The 19,410-nt window shown below is 33.0% G+C and overlaps 5 protein-coding genes across 5 annotated transcripts in view; 3 read left to right on the top strand and 2 right to left on the bottom strand.

The window, feature by feature from the left end:
* hiw (MYC binding protein highwire) overlaps positions 1 to 11,884 on the bottom strand; it is a 32,097-nt gene extending 20,213 nt beyond the window's left edge. The window contains exons 1-8 of the mRNA XM_070639560.1: positions 11,635 to 11,884; positions 11,535 to 11,571; positions 10,896 to 11,156; positions 10,713 to 10,821; positions 6,585 to 10,646; positions 5,944 to 6,521; positions 3,918 to 5,877; positions 3,717 to 3,849 (exon numbers count right to left, since the gene is read on the bottom strand). Of these exons, the coding sequence (XP_070495661.1) occupies positions 3,717 to 3,849; positions 3,918 to 5,877; positions 5,944 to 6,521; positions 6,585 to 10,646; positions 10,713 to 10,821; positions 10,896 to 11,156; positions 11,535 to 11,571; positions 11,635 to 11,696 (7,202 nt within the window). The 5' untranslated portion in view covers positions 11,697 to 11,884. The remainder of the gene's footprint in view (positions 1 to 3,716; positions 3,850 to 3,917; positions 5,878 to 5,943; positions 6,522 to 6,584; positions 10,647 to 10,712; positions 10,822 to 10,895; positions 11,157 to 11,534; positions 11,572 to 11,634) is intronic.
* On the top strand, positions 1,991 to 3,739 carry LOC139089918 (uncharacterized). The gene is made up of 3 exons (XM_070639565.1): positions 1,991 to 2,199; positions 2,408 to 3,068; positions 3,135 to 3,739. Exons 1-3 carry the CDS (start codon positions 2,059 to 2,061, stop codon positions 3,626 to 3,628), a joined length of 1,296 nt encoding a protein of 431 aa, XP_070495666.1. The 5' UTR covers positions 1,991 to 2,058; the 3' UTR covers positions 3,629 to 3,739.
* A 460-nt stretch (positions 11,885 to 12,344) lies between the features above and the next one.
* LOC139089921 (rhythmically expressed gene 2 protein) lies at positions 12,345 to 13,287 on the top strand. Its single transcript, XM_070639567.1, has one exon. It carries the CDS (start codon positions 12,432 to 12,434, stop codon positions 13,185 to 13,187), a length of 756 nt encoding a protein of 251 aa, XP_070495668.1. The 5' UTR covers positions 12,345 to 12,431; the 3' UTR covers positions 13,188 to 13,287.
* Mat1 (CDK-activating kinase assembly factor) lies at positions 13,226 to 14,419 on the bottom strand. Its single transcript, XM_070639566.1, has 3 exons — positions 14,211 to 14,419; positions 14,024 to 14,151; positions 13,226 to 13,962 (listed from the first exon to the last, which is right to left on the bottom strand). Exons 1-3 carry the CDS (start codon positions 14,332 to 14,334, stop codon positions 13,282 to 13,284), a joined length of 933 nt encoding a protein of 310 aa, XP_070495667.1. The 5' UTR covers positions 14,335 to 14,419; the 3' UTR covers positions 13,226 to 13,281.
* A 472-nt stretch (positions 14,420 to 14,891) lies between these two features.
* On the top strand, positions 14,892 to 17,243 carry Sps1 (inactive selenide, water dikinase). Its single transcript, XM_070639434.1, has 3 exons — positions 14,892 to 15,760; positions 15,821 to 15,893; positions 15,957 to 17,243. The coding sequence occupies exons 1-3, from the start codon at positions 15,263 to 15,265 to the stop codon at positions 16,565 to 16,567; spliced, it is 1,182 nt and encodes a 393-aa protein (XP_070495535.1). The 5' UTR covers positions 14,892 to 15,262; the 3' UTR covers positions 16,568 to 17,243.
* The last annotated feature ends 2,167 nt before the right edge of the window (positions 17,244 to 19,410 follow it).

Genomic DNA, 19,410 nt, shown 5'->3' with positions numbered 1-19,410 from the left:
TTCAATGGGCTCCTCCACCCTGGCTACACGGCCTTGCTTGGTGGTAAGTCTCGACAGGGCTCATAGAATTTCCAAAATATTTTGGCAGCACTCTACTATACCACAGAACATAGGTTGCATACCACTGATCCATTGTGTAAATAAAATATCTGAACTTGAAGTCGTAATTCTTTAAAGAGGGGAAACGAAATATTTATTAATTCAAGATGAGTAATTAAATGGCCATTAAATATGAAAGAAAATAAAGTTTGTTGCCAATTTTTTCGTTTGTGTCGTTGCATACAAATGAATGAAATTCATCTTCCTTGACCCACACGATCATTATTATTTATTTCGATTTTATTACTCAAGCACGGAAATTTTGTGGTGTAGCAGGGTCTGTTATCAGTTTGACATGCTTGAAATTTTGAAGGTAATTGATATGAATTTATGTTTTGATAGGGAAGTGTATACAAATAATTAATTATGTTGTTTGCTTGTTATTACTGTAATTCTAGCACTTGCGAGAGATGTAATTCTAATTTATGTGTGATGATAACCTTAACCTTTTCAAGCTGTGCTATACACATAGTTCTCGTAATTAATGGAAGTCAACTTTGGTAATTAAGTTTTTGGCACTGAAATTTGATTTATTCTTTTTATGTTAATTTAATTAAAATTTTATTGAGTCCAATTTGCCTCAAAATTTTGGAAAATTATGAATTCAAAACCTGTACTTTGCTTCCTTTAGTCATAAAATCATTTTTTACTATCTATTCGTCACAAGGTACATAAAATACACTTGATTGTTGACACTGACTATGAATAATCTAAGAAAAATTTACCTACATCTGATTCGCAACAATTTCATATGAATCTGAGCCTTTTAATAGTTCAAACATTAATTACTCCCTATGAAATACAACATGTACTACACTCGACGTCATGAGTGAGTAATCTAATGTTAAAGGCTAGTACGAAATTCCTAAATGTTAATTCTCATGCTAATAAATTACTTGGTTTTCTTGCAGTACAGAACAATTGTAAAAAGGATTCGAAGTCAACTAGCCAGCTTAGAGCTCTGGTTGTGATCTATGAACTTCCTTATATGGCTCCTAAAGCTACCATTACCAACTGTAACACTATTGCTTCTTTACTCCTGTAATAGCTTCTTTCAAATAATTCTTCGACCACGGTCGACCACCCACCTTACGGGTGACACTCAACCAATTCAGAATCTAGCGTCTACAGACATAATAACATCACTCAGTCATATCGATTCCCATGTCAATCTTAAATTGTCAATATTTAAAAATAAACAAGACACTAATTAAGCATGCATTGATAACATTCTGACCCACAGACTTGAATCATAACAATTTCCAGTTAAAACTTTCTCAAAATAGCTTTTAAATGCTCAACGAGATTAAAAGTGCGAAAAAAATCGCTGTAAATAATTCACACAATCTAGAATATTTACACTTGCCCCGACAGATTATCTCTTGTGGGGAGGAACGCTACATGTGCTGCTGATGATGATGAAAAGAATGTCAAGTGTGACAAAAAGAAAACAAAAAGTGTCAGCAGTATGGCAATAAAGGAAAATAAGTCACACATAATAATCATCATTTCTCATAATAGAATATCTCTTTTGAAGCTATAGGCTGGCTATGGCTGCATGATGAAAATTACTCAAAATCCATTTCCATTTCACATACATGTGTTATTAAAATAAATATCTTATCGTACACACGTCGTTCCGATTATTTACCTTAGATGATGTCGTCACCATGAATTCACTTCATTTTTATTATTATTGCTAGTTCCTACATATGTTTTTTCAAAGATAACTACGAAAAAAAAAATCAGTATAGAATCTTCACGATTCACACATTCATATTGTAACGACGACAACGATCACTGAGCGAGAGCATAGCATTTTATTTTTTTGACTGTGTGTAGCGATAAGAGGAAAATAATTATTTGGACTATTAGTCAGTATTGAACGAAACGAGAGCGCGGGTGGCAGTGGAAAATTTATTCTGCCTCGTGAAAAATTTTTCATTTACTTTTTAAATTATGAAATCAGTTCAAATTACGCTTTTAGGCGCAATTGCAGTACTTTCGTATGTTTATTGTCAAACAATAGATGACTATGAAGATGTTGATTGTGAATATCAACGTGGTGGTGCTGTATGCAATTGCCAATATTCATCGCAAGTAATTATCCTTATCAGTTCTTAATTTTATGTGTGAAATCGATGCGTATGAGAATTCTTTTGTGTACATTTCGTGTATTTGAACATACGGCAATCAATTCTCATACAGGCGTGAAGTGATCAGCATTGTAACAAGAAGTTTCGCAGTGCTATTTTTGAATTTTTTTGTTTAATTTATTTTTTTTTTGCATACATTTGTGTATTTTCAGTTTATGAAATTGCCACAATTAAATGGCAATCATCGATACATTACAGTACGCGATTGTGAGCATTTTATGGTTCCAGTTGACTCATTGCGCGATTTAGCACAAATAAATATATTACAGTTTGGAAATATTAGCAAGTTAATTATTAATGAATTTTCATTCAATTCATCAAGAAGTCGACCGTCAATAAGAATAGAAATTAGTAATTGTAGTCTTCCGGCATTACCGGGACACTTCTTTAAAGGTGTACTTGATGATATTGTCATTAAAGATTCACAAATCACACGAATACACATGTTTGCATTAACGGGCATTTTTGGTGAGATCACAACATTTAAAATTCATAATTCAGCGATTGGTCAAGTGGATACACAAGCATTTAGGAAGCTGTCCATCGACACACTTGAAATTCTCAACACATCGTTCTTAAGGAATACAGTGTCAAAGACATTTTACGACTGTCACATACGAAACATTGTTATTATAAACTCCCACTTCACAATGTTAATGTCAAGTGCGTTTGATGTGAAGGAGGTTGAACGTATGAGAGTTATGGATTCATCATTTGGATTCATAGAAAGTGAAGCATTTATGATGGATATTGCAGATCGTGCAACATTTGAAAATAATACTGTTGAAATGATGCATAGAAATGCATTTAAAGGTAATTTATATGCTTTAATTCCTGTATATCCAGTTTCAACATCATTTGATATTTCAATCCACACAGGTATAACAATGAATACAAACGTCCCAAGAACTCGAACAGGCAATGTTTATTTTGCACTAAATAATAATCAAATAAACTTTATTCATCCTATTGACGACATGTCTTTTGGACCCAGTATCCAATTGCAACTAAGCAAATTATACTTTAGAAGTCCACAAAATTGCGACAGCGTCAACAAGATATACGAAAGTAAATTCTTTAATGATAATGCACATGCAATTTATGTGAGATTAGAGAATGAGGATGAGAACTTCAACTCAATTTCGTACCTAAATGAGAGATGCAGTGACGATTCGAAATGGTTTCTGTATCTTTTAATAGCAACAGCAGTTATTGTTTTTCTGGTCATAATGATACCAGCTATATTCTGTTATTTGAGACATAGAAGGAGAGGGAAGCACATTGATTTGATTATGCCAGAACCTCGAACTTATCGGCAGACACAAATTGTGATGCAAATTGAAAATACAGGTCTTATAAAAACAGACTTTTAGACTCAATTGATCTCTCCCTACTTGCCATTCATATTTTGTGAATAATTTAATGTGATAATTTGAATAAAGAAAACCTTAATGTACTTACTCGATAGAAATGTCATAGTCCAATATATTGTTTATGGTCAATGTTCCATTTTGTATTGATAATCCTTTTGATAATAGCACCGAATGTTTCTTTAAGGTATTTTCTGTTGCCCAGAAGTCATCTGTCTTCTCATCTATATTATGGATATAAAAAAGTCATTAGCATTCCATTTGGATCCAATAAAAAACTGATGATTCTTACCTGAGAATATCAAATCTTTCCGCATTAAATTTGCACTACACATTCCACCCAAATATGTAAATTCTGACTCTAAATTGATTAGCGAGTTATTAAATGTCTTCGTATTATCAATATTCTCATATCCAATTAAAATACATTTAAAGCCATAACGATTAAGCTTATGATCGGCTAAATAATTTGATGCTGTCTCGAGTGACAACATTATTTCATTTCCAGGCACTATTATAGCATTTGTCGACCATCCACTTTCCGTATTATATTTCTTTATCAATATCTGCTGATCATTTGGCGACAGATTTTCTCGGTCATTTGCTGTAAAGCTCTTCTGTACTTTCACTTTTCCCTTCTCGTCGATAACATTTGTGCAACTTAAATTATCGAGATTTGTAGGAATTAACACTTTCAGACAGTCTTCTGGTTGCGCAGTTCCACATTGTGGGTCGAATTCAAGTGACATCCATTTAACAGATGATGGAAATTCTACTTTATAAGAGTAGATTGATGTTCCTTTATATGGATGATCACTCTCTAGAACAGCATAACAATTGCTAGTTGTACACAACTCATAATTTTGCATTGATGCCTTATCCACGACATTACTCTGATGAGCAGGCGACGAGATACTTTTATTGCAAATTTGATTCCATGACGAGATGTGCGGCAATATCATTTTAACTAAATTCAGAATTTCAACGGAAACTTTCGGGTCACTGCAAATTAGACGGCTTATATGTGCGACAGTTAATGGAAGCAAAGTATGAAATAAACTCGATTCTTCCGTTGTAAACATTTCATTAAGTCTATCACGTTCCCCGAGACTTTCATCACTATCACTCTTTGTTAATTGATTTGTCTTCTTTGTATTTCCATTAATCTGTGACTCACTCAAATCATTACGATTTTTCTTTGAACTTCCGCTACTGCCTTCATCTAAATAATCATTCGGTGTGATTTCAGCCGCGTTATCAACTTCAACACATTCTATTGTACCTCTATCAAATTTCTTATCAAGCTTTAATGTCTCAATTAATCCTCTTGAAAATGTTTCAATCCTTTTAGTGATATCCTTTGTTGCTGTATTTATGTTGCTTTCTTTAGTACTAGATGCTGCTGCAGGCGAAGTATTAGGATAAAATGGAACAAAAGGGCTTGGCTTTATTGTTGACGCTGTCGATGAAGGTTGTGGTGCTGTCATCCATGATACATCAAAATGTTCTTCAATTGGCGTGATATTATGTTCAGAATCAAAAGCTTGTGCTGTATTGGACGAGTTCGATGAACTTTTATCACTTGATGATGACAGAGCATATAAGAAGGCATTTCTTGCGAGAATCAAAAGCTCACGACTTCGATGGACAATATCTGATGCAAATTCTAAAGCTATATCCCGAGCAAAGATTTCCTTGTTATTTTTCAATTTACTAGCTTGATAACTTATAGGAACACTGTAATACAGTAGACTTGGAATTTGTCCACGAACAGGTGTCGTTCCATTAAAGCTCAAATCGCAAGGATAGAATCTAAAAATTGTACCACATGGACCTCTCACATGTGGATATCCTGTATCGCCAGAACAAGTTCGTGCACCTTGTGAACAAAACCTAACAGCATAGCAAGTGTTTTCCCTTAATGGCACTGGACGTTCAAATTTCAGCTGCACCATATTTCGATGGACATTCTCCTGGTCAAATGTTCCATATGATGTTTCAAGTGTTTCCCATTTATGCTGCATTTGAGTTTTAGAATCAAGAGTATCATGCAGCAATTCCAACTGATACTCATAACTGCCTGAACCATAATAAACACAACATCCAGCTAGTACTATTCCAGAACGATCAACAGTAAAACATATTGCATCACTTGCAAAATGACCTGTATTCCATGTCTTACTGTAATCACACTTTTTGAATCGAACACCTGTAGATTGCAATGCATAGGGTGATATTATTGTTGTGTCAGTCTAGAAATATAGAATAGAAAATTATGTTAATTTATGTGCAACATTTGTGTCTGACTTCTAACTTACATCAGCCGTACAACTTTGATAGACGATTTCAGCAAGGATTTTAGACAACAGAAAGCAACAATTGGATATTAAATTGTAGCAACTAGTTTTTCGTAAATATTCATTCGAAAGATGATCCAATTTTGTATTGCTGTAAATTCCTTCAATCTTTAATTTTATAGGACGTGAAATGATGTCAAGTAATCTCGTTAAAATTTCCTTGAAATTCCATGTCGAATAAATTGGATTTGCCTTTTCCTTCTGCATTCGATACATCATTTGCTCGACGAGTATTGGATAGTGATAATTATCGGATGTTTGTAGAATTGGATATCCAGAATTATCACTTGGACTAGTTATATTCTTTTGTTCCGAGTACGGTGACATGATGGAGAAGGTTGCTTTCAAATTAACTGTAGGATCACAAAGACCAGCAAGTACTCCGCTCAGCAGACGTGAATGAAGAACGCCTTTGTCCATTTGTGACAATAAATCACACAAACAATCCCATTTCAAGTATGATGTAGGATAGAATGCATTGAAGCAACTTACAAAAGTGTTATTGCACTCTTCCATTATGCTGAATATCAATACAGATGCTGTAAATGATAAATTAAAATTAATTCAATTATATATTCATAAATAAGACATTTTGAACTTACTTTTACTGCCATAAGAGTTTGATAGATCATCACACAATATTTGAATCAATAAAGCTCGTACATTCCCAATACTTTCAGCTAATTGAATTTTTTCAACATTACTTTTTCTCATGACATGCTGTGAGCTCACTTCCGATGTAATTGAGGTTGACGATTGTGGTAATGGATTTATTTTAATTGCTTCAGCTGTTTGTTGGTGACCGGAACGTGAAGCAATAGACTTTTCGTTTTCATTAAATTTAAATGACTCGGATGGATAGATTTCATTGATGTATTTCTTCAGAAGTCGTAAACATACTTGACATGTGTAGACATAACGATTTAATAATAGTTCATCGTTCGAGGATATCTTCTCGACCATTTCATTGATTTTTACTTTAAATTGACTCCATGACCAGCTCAACAGCTTAACGAGATTCTCAAAGCTTTCTGGTGAAATTGTATTGATAAATTGCTTGCTAATCTTACATACAACTTCATTCTTGCCAGAAATGTCTGATATCTTCCTATCATGTGTAACAACACGATAAAGGATTGAAGGAATTTGACCTGAATTTATGTCAGTTCCATTATTAGATTTCTTTGATGACTTGAATGTAAACACGACTTGATCATCTCCTACAACAATGTTTTGTCCATTTGATCCACAGTCACTTGATGGACCTGATACTTTAATCCATAATAGATACCATTTTCCAGCCACAATATTCACTGCCTTTTGGAAAGTGATGTTATGAATTGTTCTAGCTGGACAGTAATAAGGTATGTCATCCAATTCAAATAATAACAGTCCATCCTTTTCAAGTGCGCCACCATCAGCACCAATATCGAAAATCTTAATTTTACACGTATATTCACCACGTCCACCATACATTCCAATACCATCCATAAGTATATCCGTATCACACATAAATCTAATTGCTTCAACACTATGTCCAAAATAGCCCCAACCACCACCGAAATTTTCAAATCTACAAATTTTCTTAGTCTCTTTACAGTCCTTTGGCGCTTCAATAGCTGGAACTTTAGTCGTTCCACGTACTTTTGTGTCAAATTCAAAGCATGAATCAAGTGTATTTTGAGCACAAGCAAGTGTATCTAAACATGCTAAAACATTTAAGCAGGCATGAACTCGTGTAACATTAACGACATTCTTATTTGGTAATGTCATGTCCGATTTACAAATTGCACTTGCACTTCCATTAATTTTACTTGCGAGTATATTAAAGCATAGAATCTTTTTGTTCATAACATCGAAACACCATAAAACATCATAAAGTGGATCGATTGTAAAAATTGTATTACTTATTGCCGTGATTGTTGATGATGATGGTGATGATGATGCTGAGGATGAAAATTGATGAAAATCACCTGAATCACGTAATGATTTCTCACTCAATGAGGAACATGATTGTTGATCAAGACTTACGTCGTCATAACTTCCTTCGTAGTAATAATTATTAAAAACATATTGATTATTTATATGAGTCTTACACTTTCCATCCTGCTTATTTATTGTTATACATCCTGGCACACCCTCATTATTTGATATGAATATTATCGTATTTCTATCTGCAGCTACACTAATTTTTGTCAATGAATTTGCATTAACTAATGATTCATCAATTTTTATAAATGTCTGATCACCACTCGCTGATATCCAACATGCCTTTTTACGAAAATTGGGACCAATATTTGTAATTGGCGCCGGAATGCAGTTCCATAAAAATCTTTGACGCTGTGCCAATATATTACTAGCATTTTCATGAGATTGGAAGTCATTTAGGTTAACAAATGGATCATTTTTCATGCTAGCTGTCATAGATTGTACTGGGATAGATGTTACTGTGTTAGCATCACTTGGCAGTCTTCCTAATTGACCTTTCTGATAGTTGCCAAATGTATACACGATTCCTTTGTTAGATAAAATAACTGTATGATTACTTCCAGCAGCAACTTGACTAGCCATACACGGTATTTTAACTTGTACTGGGCCAGTGACTGATTGTAAGTCACCAGTACCCAACTGCCCATATTGATTACTTCCAAATGTAAATACTTCACCTGTAGATGTAAGTACGACAGTATGATGCAATCCACAGGATATCTGTACAATTGGATTATTTGATGGAATCGATACTTTTGCTGGAGGCAAAGGTGCTACACGTTCCGATTCATTTGGGAAATTAAATTCATCTATATTGATTTTTACTTCCTTTTTCAATCGTTTCTGCTTATCCGGTGAGCCAACGACATGTTCATTGTTAATGTCATTCTCTTGTTTCGAGATACATGTCGTACAAGCACCACATTTAATACATCCTGAGTTTCCATGACCACAAAAACAATTACTACCTGGTAATCGACTCTTCATTGCTATTTTCGTTGCTGCAGCACACATCTTGTTATATCCCGTACATTCATAGCATATTTTACAGATTTTACATTGCTCTTCTACAACTTCATGGTCATCAATGTCGCATAAAAATTGATTTGAGTTCTTATTCTCACTTTTAATGCAGAAGTAGTCATCATTTGATACACGATCTTTATTTGTAAAGGTCCTACCACACTGACCCTTGTTGTTGACTCCAAATGTGAATATTTGACCCTTAGAATTTAATGCTACTGTATGTGCTTTTCCTAAAGCTACTTTAATAATATGCTGTTCATGTAGTTGTTGAACGATTCCGTGAGAGTCACAAAAGCTCGTATCCTTACCAAACATAATAATTTTTCCAGTCTTTGTTACAAATGCAGACGTTCCATTATTTGATGAAATATGAATTATGAAATGATTGTCAAGTCGTGAGATTCTCTTAGGCTTTGTTGGTTTCAACAGACGTCTCTTTGAGATCTCACCATCCTCACCACGTCTTACAGTTCCGGCAAAAAATACACTCCCATCATCACTTAATAATAATGTATGTAAGCCATCATGCCCAAGAGACGTTTGAATTATTTTTGATACTTTTGAAATTGTTAATTCACTGAGTTTTAAGGAAGGACTTTTAATGAGCGATTTTAAGCCTAAACTTGCACCTTTACCATAATAATAAACCTTATTGTTAGATGTCATAACTAATCCAAACTCCTTTCCTGATACGATACCACTGATTTCTGAGTCATCAGGCAGTGCCGGGACGAAAAAGTTAAAGGACGTTTGAATTTTTTGCAACTGTGAATTATTTAATATTTCCTCCTCAAAAGGAGTATATCCATAAGTACGAAAAGTTCTTTTTGCGAGATTCAAAGTTAAATCGAATGAAAAATCACTGCTTGATACAATTTCTTTAATGACAAAATTATCATCCTTAACAGCACTAATTGCATTGATTGTTTCACCATCGGAATAAAGGGTATAGTTGACTGTCTCCTTCTTAAATCCTTTCGATGACATTTGAAGTGGACTTTGGAATGTAAGTGAATCACGATCAATCACTACGAAATTATCGGCATTTCTTTTTGACATTTTCTTATAATAAAGCTTATCACGACAATATCCAATCCATCCACGTTTATCTTTCGTAAAGTCTTTATTCATTTTATAAATCAAACCCTTCGTCGTGCTGTTATATCCAGATCCAATTTTGTAAAGTGACTTTCCATGAAGTATGTAGAGAAATTTACCATCAGATGCGATTGATGACGATACTGAATTATCTACTGTAATGTTCTTAATATGAAATTCATCAACTAAGCTATTTTGTGGAATTCCATACTCGAAAAATGTTGGTTTTTCGGGACGTCCAAGAGCTGCACATTCGACACTCTTTTGAAGTTTAATTAATATCTCAGGAAGTTTAATAGATTGACTAAGGACAGCATTAGGTGACATGAGTATTGAAGTTATTGCTTTTATAATTTTTCCAGTATCCCCGCGTGCTACACATAGAGCAAGTAATACAGAACAACTTATTGCACTCCAATTCTTCTTCTCGTCACTATAATCTGACGATTTTTGAGGACTGGCACCATTCCAAGTAGCTAAATCAAGTAATAAGTCATATAATGACTGAAATAAAGCATCTGGTTCTGATTTAAAACTTTCCGGATCATGTCCTGAAAAATACAGAATTTTATGTATGCAATAAATAACATACGTGACATAAAAAGTAAAAAAAATACCTTGAAAAATATCAAATAAGGATGCCAAAGCTTTTGAACATATTACAGGATGTTGATGTTTGGTTTCCGAAATAATATCAAAGAGCGTTTGAATTCCTGCTGACACAATCTATAATAATGCAGTAGAGAAGAAAATTTTATGAAAACTAGGTCAAAGGAGTCGATGGAAATTTCTATACTCACATATGGAACATTTATTTTCGTCTCATTCCTTATTAATGCATCAATAATTTTGCAATCACCAGCATCATCTTCACTTTTGCTGCGCACCGGATGTTCAATTGATTTTAATTTGTTCTCAAGCTTATAAATTGTATTATATTTCGTCTCATGTTCAAGCACTAATGAACGAATGGCTGAGAATGCAGCAAACTTTGATGCATTTGACGAAATTTCAAACGCAATTGGCGATGAAATGGCTTCTTCATGATTTTCTATTGAATTCTAAGGATAAAGAAGTTTAATTAGATTAAAGGTCAGTATGAGGGTGGGGACATACCCTAAAGTCGTGAAACTATAGTTGCATATGGGGAGGGGGATGGGTGTGTCAAAAATATTCAATAAATAAGTTAAGAATACCCAAAAATCGCGTATAAATAGCGCGCATTCAAATCGCGCCCACTGCATCCACCCACTACGGCCCACTATGAAGATGAGAATTTTCACCCAATAGTCACATGGTAACTCATACTACAAAGATATTTTACCGGCCACATGGCAAAACAACATCATACCATAGCAGAGAAAATGTGTACATTCTCTCCCACCCAGAACGCAACCCACTTTTATCGATCGGTCCTCCATGAAAATTTTTCAACTTACTTTTCCTTTGTCCTTTCCTTTTTCCTTATTTTTCTTCCTGAAATTGGATATTTAACGGTAAAATTTAATTATATTCTTGTTAATTAACGTTTTAACTCACGAATTATCATAGCTATGGATGAACATCGAATAAAAATCCGCAAATAAATCCTCATTTAACATGATTGTATAGGATTTTGTGAAAATTACAGATTTTTCACATTAAATCAATGAAAAACGTCGGGAATTTTTGATAATTCATTTAACTGTATCTTAATGATCACAATTCACTACTTTTTAATAATTAAACTATTGGAAATCAACGTTTAATTAAAAATTTTCACAGAGATTTTCATGCGATTTCCCTTCCTTTCTCGTCCTTTTTTCACTCATGCGTGGGATGGACTAAGGAGGAAGCCTTGTATGTGCGGCACCCGGGAATTTTAAACTCATGTGATTTATGCTGCATACGATAGAAAATCATGGATAATGAATGCTGAATTGATTTATTCGTTGTGCAATTTTTGTGAATTATATCCTTAAAATCCTTGTTGAGACTCTGTGATTGGGAATTTGTGAGGTTTCGTCATTCCAATTGTGCTTATGGATGGAATTAGATTCTTTGTTTTGGTTCCAATTGGAACATTTTCACAAGGATTTTAGTCAGATTTTGATCAATTTTGAAATTTCATTGTTTTTTATAAATTTTTCAAAGCCAACTTGATTTCAAATTTTTTGAAATTCTTGAAATTTTCAAAATTTTATCCTGAAAATTCAAAAATGTGAAATTTCAAAATCTTCATTTTCATCCGGAAAATCTCTCATCAGCTGATAGGCAATGTTAGTAAACGAAAGTCAGCTTTGACCGGTTGTTGTTTATAATATAGCAGATCTTTGAAGAAGAAGCACGAATCAAAGATGCTGCCGAGAAATCTACAAAGATTTAAACTAGTCACGTTTGACTGTACAAATACTTTATTGTATTTTAAAATACCTGTGCATCAGCAATATTTAAAGGTTGCAGTGGAAATGGGCCATAAAAGAGAAGATTTTGACGAAACGAAAATTTTTCCAAGCTTTAAAAAACATTTTAAAGAATCGAAAGTGAAATTTCCAAATTTTGGACGTCGATCGATTGGATTTGAGTCATGGTGGAGTGAATTAGTACAAAATGTCCTATCGGATTCGCATCGAGACAAAAGAAAGCCTGAAGAGTTTGAAAAAGTAGCTAACAATTTAATTAAATTGTACAGCACAAAAGAATGCTGGAACAAATATGACGGATGTGATGAATTAATTAAGTCATTGAAGCATCACGGAAAACTAATTGGAATCATATCTAATTTTGATCCAAGGCTGCATCACTTACTTAGGGATATGAGTTTGTATAAACATTTTGATTTCATAATCACGTCATATGAGGCGAACTTCGAGAAACCTGACCGAAAGATTTTTGAACTAGCTCTTGATAAGTCATTTGGACAAAAATGGAATATGATATATCCATCAGAATCCCTTCATATAGGAAATGAAGTTGAAACTGACTACGACGGTGCAATTAATGCTGGATGGTCATCCGTTTTAATAGCAAATAATGTTCAGGGTAATAAGAATTGCTTTAAAAGTTTAAGAGAGTTCTATGAAGCAATCAACTTAGAGGAGATAGAATTGTAAAAGTCAATAGCATATGTACAAATCATAGCACACAAATATTTGATCATTATATAAATTATTATTACTTTATTTCAATAAATGATAACGAACGTACTTAAAATGGATAGAGTCCCTGCATCGCGTCTGTAAGTGCTCGATAACAAGCAATTTTACTTTGAAAGCCTCCTGCTCGTTCGACTTGATTCTCTTGACGAATATGCTTGAGGTAATTCTTATCGCTTAACTCTTCATATCGAGGTATATTTGGACCATAAAGCTCAATTTCAGGTTCTTCATATATGAATAATGGACCTTCATCGATTTTTGGTACTGGCAGGTACTGTTGTTGCATTGTTGATGAGAATCTAATTCCTGTTGAGAATTTCGTAAGTTTTGGAGGTGGCGGTGCTAATTCGAGCTCTTTCTTATCTTCTTCCATTTTCTCAGCATACGTTTGAACAATTGATTTTGCATCTCCTGTGCTGAACATTAACTCATCTATGAGCTTTTCCTTCTCGAGTGTCTTTTTCTTTTTTGCATTTTCCTGAAGTGCTGAAAGCTCTTTATTTCGAACTTCTGACATTTCCTTCTCTTGTTCAATTATGACTTCTAGCTCAAATTCTTCCTTACTAATTTTCTGTCTGTTCTTAACAATAGAATCACGATTCTCTTTTTTATACTGCTCGATCTTTTTGTTTGTCTCTAAGATATCAATGTCATGACATAAATTAAATATAATTTCCTCTATTTCTTCTAGATATGCATTGTAATCCTCTAAAGTTGCAAAATCTTCTTCCTAAAATGTATTTCACAAGTTTACTAAATTATATGAACTGATTAACAAACATCCAGTATACCTTTTTGTTAAAGTCTTTTAAGATTCTCTTTCTTATATCTAGTTCCTTTTCAACATGAGGATCAAAGAGCTGAACTCTGTAATTGTTTCTTCTAAGTGGTATGTTACATTCTGGACATGTATTTGCGCCTGTAAAGGAGTTATTTTTGTGAAATTTCTCTTTTTGTATGTAAACATGAGCTTCATACCTTTAACAAACAACAATTCGACACAATTCTCACAGAGTGTATGTCCACAAATGTTTACCATCAATTTGAGTGATGGATTTCGGTATTTGGTGGTTTTACAACGCGGACAACCATCTTCTTCCATTGTTAAACTGATTAATTAATATTATTTATTGTGGTGCCGATTTTTTGTTTACAAGTCAACTGAGTTCATGCTGAGTTCAAAAATTCCAAGTTCAAAATTCGAATTTCAGAAATACGTTAGAAGATGGTATAGAAATTTCTAGAAAACTTCTTCATTTCTGAACACACTCATGTCATTTGGTTAATTCTCATAGCTTAATTAATGCTTTAAAAGTCATAAAAAAATCATCAGTTGGTTGATTTGGTTTGTTTTTGAGGATGTACAAGAACTGAAGGGAAGGAAGCTGAAAAATATTAGAAGATGGCTTGTTAAGAGAAATTCAAATTTAAAACGACCGTTACATCCGCCATTTTGATATTCTTATTTTTACAGTGAATTATATTAATTATTGACTAATTTGAGTATAATTATCAAATAAAAGACTATACTGTGCATAATTAGTCCATATCAATCATCTAACATTGATTTTAGAGATAATTTTTTACAGTTCCGGACCAGTATTTTGCATTCTACACAATGAATCAATTTTTCACTCATAATCATTTTGTTGTGTTGAATTCTAAGGAGCGCAATTTTTGAAAAAAATAAAAACCGACAAATACTACTATAATTAACAAGTTTAGTGAAGTGAATTATACTGCAATTGATTGTTAAGAAGCTATTAATCGTGTTGCAATAGTTTGCACAGTGAAAAACAATTAAATAAGGTGAAAAATAGTGAAATTAAAATTAACAAAGTGTGTAAGCCACTGGAAGATATCCAGGGCCGCCATATTTAGTCATATAAAGAAAAAATAGAAGCGCTGTATCTGAGACTTAGTTCTGGGTGATTCCCTGCGTTCTTTTTCTTCATATTCATATTTTGAAACTATCGCCGGTAAATTTCATTTTATTTTGTTGACTTTTTACACTATTATATCAAGAACAAATGGGTGATTATTCTCATGACTCATTGGGCATGAAGCTCGAAATGGGAAGCGACTTATTACGACGACAATTCGATCCAACAGCTCATGATTTAGATGCAAATTTTCGTCTTACTCGATTTGCGGATCTAAAAGGACGAGGATGTAAAGTCCCACAAGATGTTTTAAATAAATTAGTTGGATCATTACAACAAGACTATACATCCCATGATGACCAATTTATGCATATGACAATTCCTCGTATCGGAATTGGTCTAGATTGCTCAGTAACGCCACTTCGTCATGGAGGACTTTGTTTGGTACAAACAACTGACTTCTTCTACCCAATTGTCGACGATCCATACATGATGGGAAAAATTGCTTGCGCTAATGTCCTTAGTGATCTATATGCAATGGGTGTGATTGAGTGCGACAATATGCTCATGTTACTTGCCGTAAGCACGAAAATGACTGAAAAGGAACGAGACGTTGTGATTCCATTAATTATGAGAGGATTTAAGGTAAAATTATTTAATATTTCATATCTCCTCAATTGCTAAAGAGGGATTTAATTTTTACAGGATTCTGCTTTGGAAGCTGGAACTTCAGTTACTGGCGGTCAGAGCGTCGTTAATCCTTGGTGTACGATTGGAGGTAAGCATTCAGCAATCATTAAATTGTAAAATAATTACTAATCGATATTAATTATAATTGAAGGCGTCGCATCGACAGTCTGCAATCCAAATGACTACATTGTTCCCGATAATGCAGTAGTTGGTGATGTATTAGTCTTGACGAAACCATTGGGAACACAAGTGGCTGTAAATGCCCATCAATGGCTTGAGCAACCTGAACGTTGGAATCGAATTAAGCTCGTCGTGTCTGAAGAGGACGTTCGTAAGGCATATCATCGAGCTATGGATTCAATGGCACGATTAAATCGTACAGCTTCACGTTTAATGCACAAGTACAATGCTCATGGAGCAACTGACATAACTGGATTCGGTCTTCTAGGACATGCTCAAACATTGGCATCTCATCAAAAGAACGAAGTATCATTTGTTATTCATAATTTGCCAGTTATCGCAAAAATGGCAGCAGTTGCAAAAGCTTGCGGTAACATGTTTCAATTGCTACAAGGCCATTCAGCTGAGACATCTGGTGGTTTGTTGATTTGTTTACCAAGGGAACAAGCTGCTGCATATTGTAAAGATATTGAGAAACAAGAAGGATATCAAGCATGGATTATTGGTATTGTTGAAAAAGGTAATCGTACAGCACGCATTATTGATAAACCACGTGTCATTGAAGTTCCAGCTAAAGAGTAAATTGACTGGATTCAGCTTTTCACTTCTCCTTCGTTTGACTAAGATTTATTTCATTGTAATAATATTAAACAAAACAAAAAAAAAAACTATTAAGAGAGCATTAAGATCATCTGTAAATTTATTCCCGTGGACCTTTCTTTTTTCCAATTTTTTGATAATTTTCTATCTCAAAGAAAATTTTTCAATGATATGATGATTATTCTGAATTAAATTAAGTTTTGAGATATAAAAAAAAATAAATATTTTTGTAAAATTCGTCATCATACATGCATGTATCTGAAAATTATTATGATAATCCCTAAATTAGCATTGAAAAAAAAAACAGTTTAGAAACTCTCGATAAGTATGCAAATTTTATGTGAAAAGCATTGCATTGCATTTTTCGCTAAAATTATGAATGAATCAAGAATTTACTTTATTTTCCTTCCGACATTTTACTTTCGATTATGTATCACTAATGTAGGATAAAATGCAATATAATTAATAAAGCGATATTCGTATAAAAAAGGTAAAAATTTCAACAAAATTAACAAGACACAAAAAATATTTCAATAATCATAAAAAAAACAATTTTGGATATGTGTAAAAGTCATTTTATTTCTTAAAGAAATTTCCAAAAAATTTTTCATTTTGTCGCATATTGATTGACAAAGGAATTACCTAGATTATGGATTGGTTCAAACTATTTTTTTGTATCAACACTTTTTAATTTCGACAAGTTAAATGGAAATAATAAATGTATGATAAAAACAAGTTTTTGTTCCTTTATTCTCGTTAGACTTACTTATTGCATTTTTCAGCATGTCATGTTACATCATATCCGTACTTAGTTTTCAGCAAAATTGTAGAAGAATCAACATTATGATATGGAAATAAAAGTTTTCTTAGTCATCATGTTGACTATTCCAATAAGATTCTCTGGATGCATACTTAAGTTGGTAAGTAATAGAATTCTGATTTAAAGAAATTCAAAAATTTAACGGTTTTCAAAAATTCAAAGATCATTTTGAAATTTTTCCAAATTTTTGCTTTGAACAAGTTCAAAAATTTAACGGTTTTCGAAAATTCAAAAACTATTTTGAACCTCAAATTCAATTTAAATTTATGGAAATCGTTTAGTTTTTGAATTTTAAAAAACCTTTAACAACTCAAATAAATTCAAGGACACTTTGTAACTTCTCAGTTCCATTTGCTTGCCTCTTCATAATTTTAAATTGATATTACTTCTCATAAAATTCAGGTCAACTTCGAGCTCTGTAAGAGAGGATTATAATTCTCAAGTAATTAATCCATGTCCAGTATGTCAACTTTGACATAAATATGAAGGAAAGAGAATGAGACTGATAAGAATATTCTGCTCACTTTTTATGACAAATTTATTTCTCGTGCTAGTCAGTTCCTTACAAAAAGGGCACAAGTGAAGATGAGTCTAGACTATTATAGTGATTATACTGATTTAAATATTTCATTTAAAGATGCTGCTGACTTTACGGAATTGGATTTTGAGCAAAACCCAATATTCAGGATAACAGCTGGAATTTATCTATTCCTGTTAATTCTGTTTGGATTCTTTGGAAATATTTTATTGCTGCATATAATAATAGTTAAATGGAAAATTCAGACTTCCTTCAATTTGTTCCTGGCAAATATTGCAATTGCGGACATTTTCTTTGTTATTGGAACAATAATAAGCCTGACATCCCACATGTTTATCGGTCAATTTATTTTTGGTGACTTCATGTGCAAAGTAACAGTGTTTTTACAGTATTTCGGACCAATTTTATCAATCTTCACAATCGTAGCAGCTTTAATAGCACTGCAATATAATATTAAACTGTTGCCGACTGCTTTAATCATTGGATTCCTTTACATAGTTACCTCACTTCCGTCATTATCACAATCAATTCCATTTAAAACTTTTGATAGATATTCAACAGATAAAAGTGAACTTACAATCTGTGAGAAATTTTACTCAAGTGCTGAAGCAGAACTTGGACTTGTGGAGTTAAACAAGATATTCCAAATGAAAATTCCAGTAGCAATTTTGTCAGTTTATGTGATCATATGGATCATTCATAAAAGTATAAACTGTACACGACTTATGAGTGGATTTGTGTATGAAAAAATGATTTTTATCATGGCATTTGTCTATGTCATCCTGTGGATACCTGTTGTCTATTGCTTGCGCAACATTGATGAGCTCAATGCAAAATATCAAATCCCAATGCTATGCGTAATGTTCCTATGTCACCTACTGTGTGGTGCTACTGTCATTTATAAACCATTCCTATACATGGGCATGCACGAGGGAATTCAAAGGGAATTTCAAAAATTCCTTTATATTCGATCATCCAATCCAGAACGAAGACAATTTTCACGGACATTTTAGATTTTATGAAGTGATTAAGTGCTATTTTTAAGCTTGAGTTTATTTTCACAATTTGTGAAATATTATTGAAAATATAAACTGTGTCATGAGTTCAGCAAGTGATATTTTATGAGTTTATTGTGAAATTTTATGAGTGAGCAATTTTTAACGACTTTTTTATTTTTTTTAAAAAATTAACGGTTTTCAAAAATTCAAATGAACTGAATTGAGTTGATCTTTTTTAAAAGAAATGGAATGAAATGAACTTAGTGATCTGAAATGATATGAACTTTTGAATTTATGAATGAAATCTTGATTTTATCAATTTAAAAAAACCGTTAAATATCGGTAAAATTGCACATGCTGCTTATCAATTTAATCATTGAACAAATCACTCAAATTCCTCAATGAGTAACAAGCAAATATTTTGATAGTGAACATGCAGGGGCATTGGGGTTATCAATTTATTATAATT

Source organism: Chironomus tepperi, unplaced genomic scaffold, assembly GCF_022539635.2.
Source record: "Chironomus tepperi strain 1889 unplaced genomic scaffold, CSIRO-AGI_Ctep_v1 contig_196, whole genome shotgun sequence".
NCBI lineage: Eukaryota > Metazoa > Arthropoda > Insecta > Diptera > Chironomidae > Chironomus > Chironomus tepperi.
This window is presented reverse-complemented; position numbering and strand designations above follow the sequence as displayed.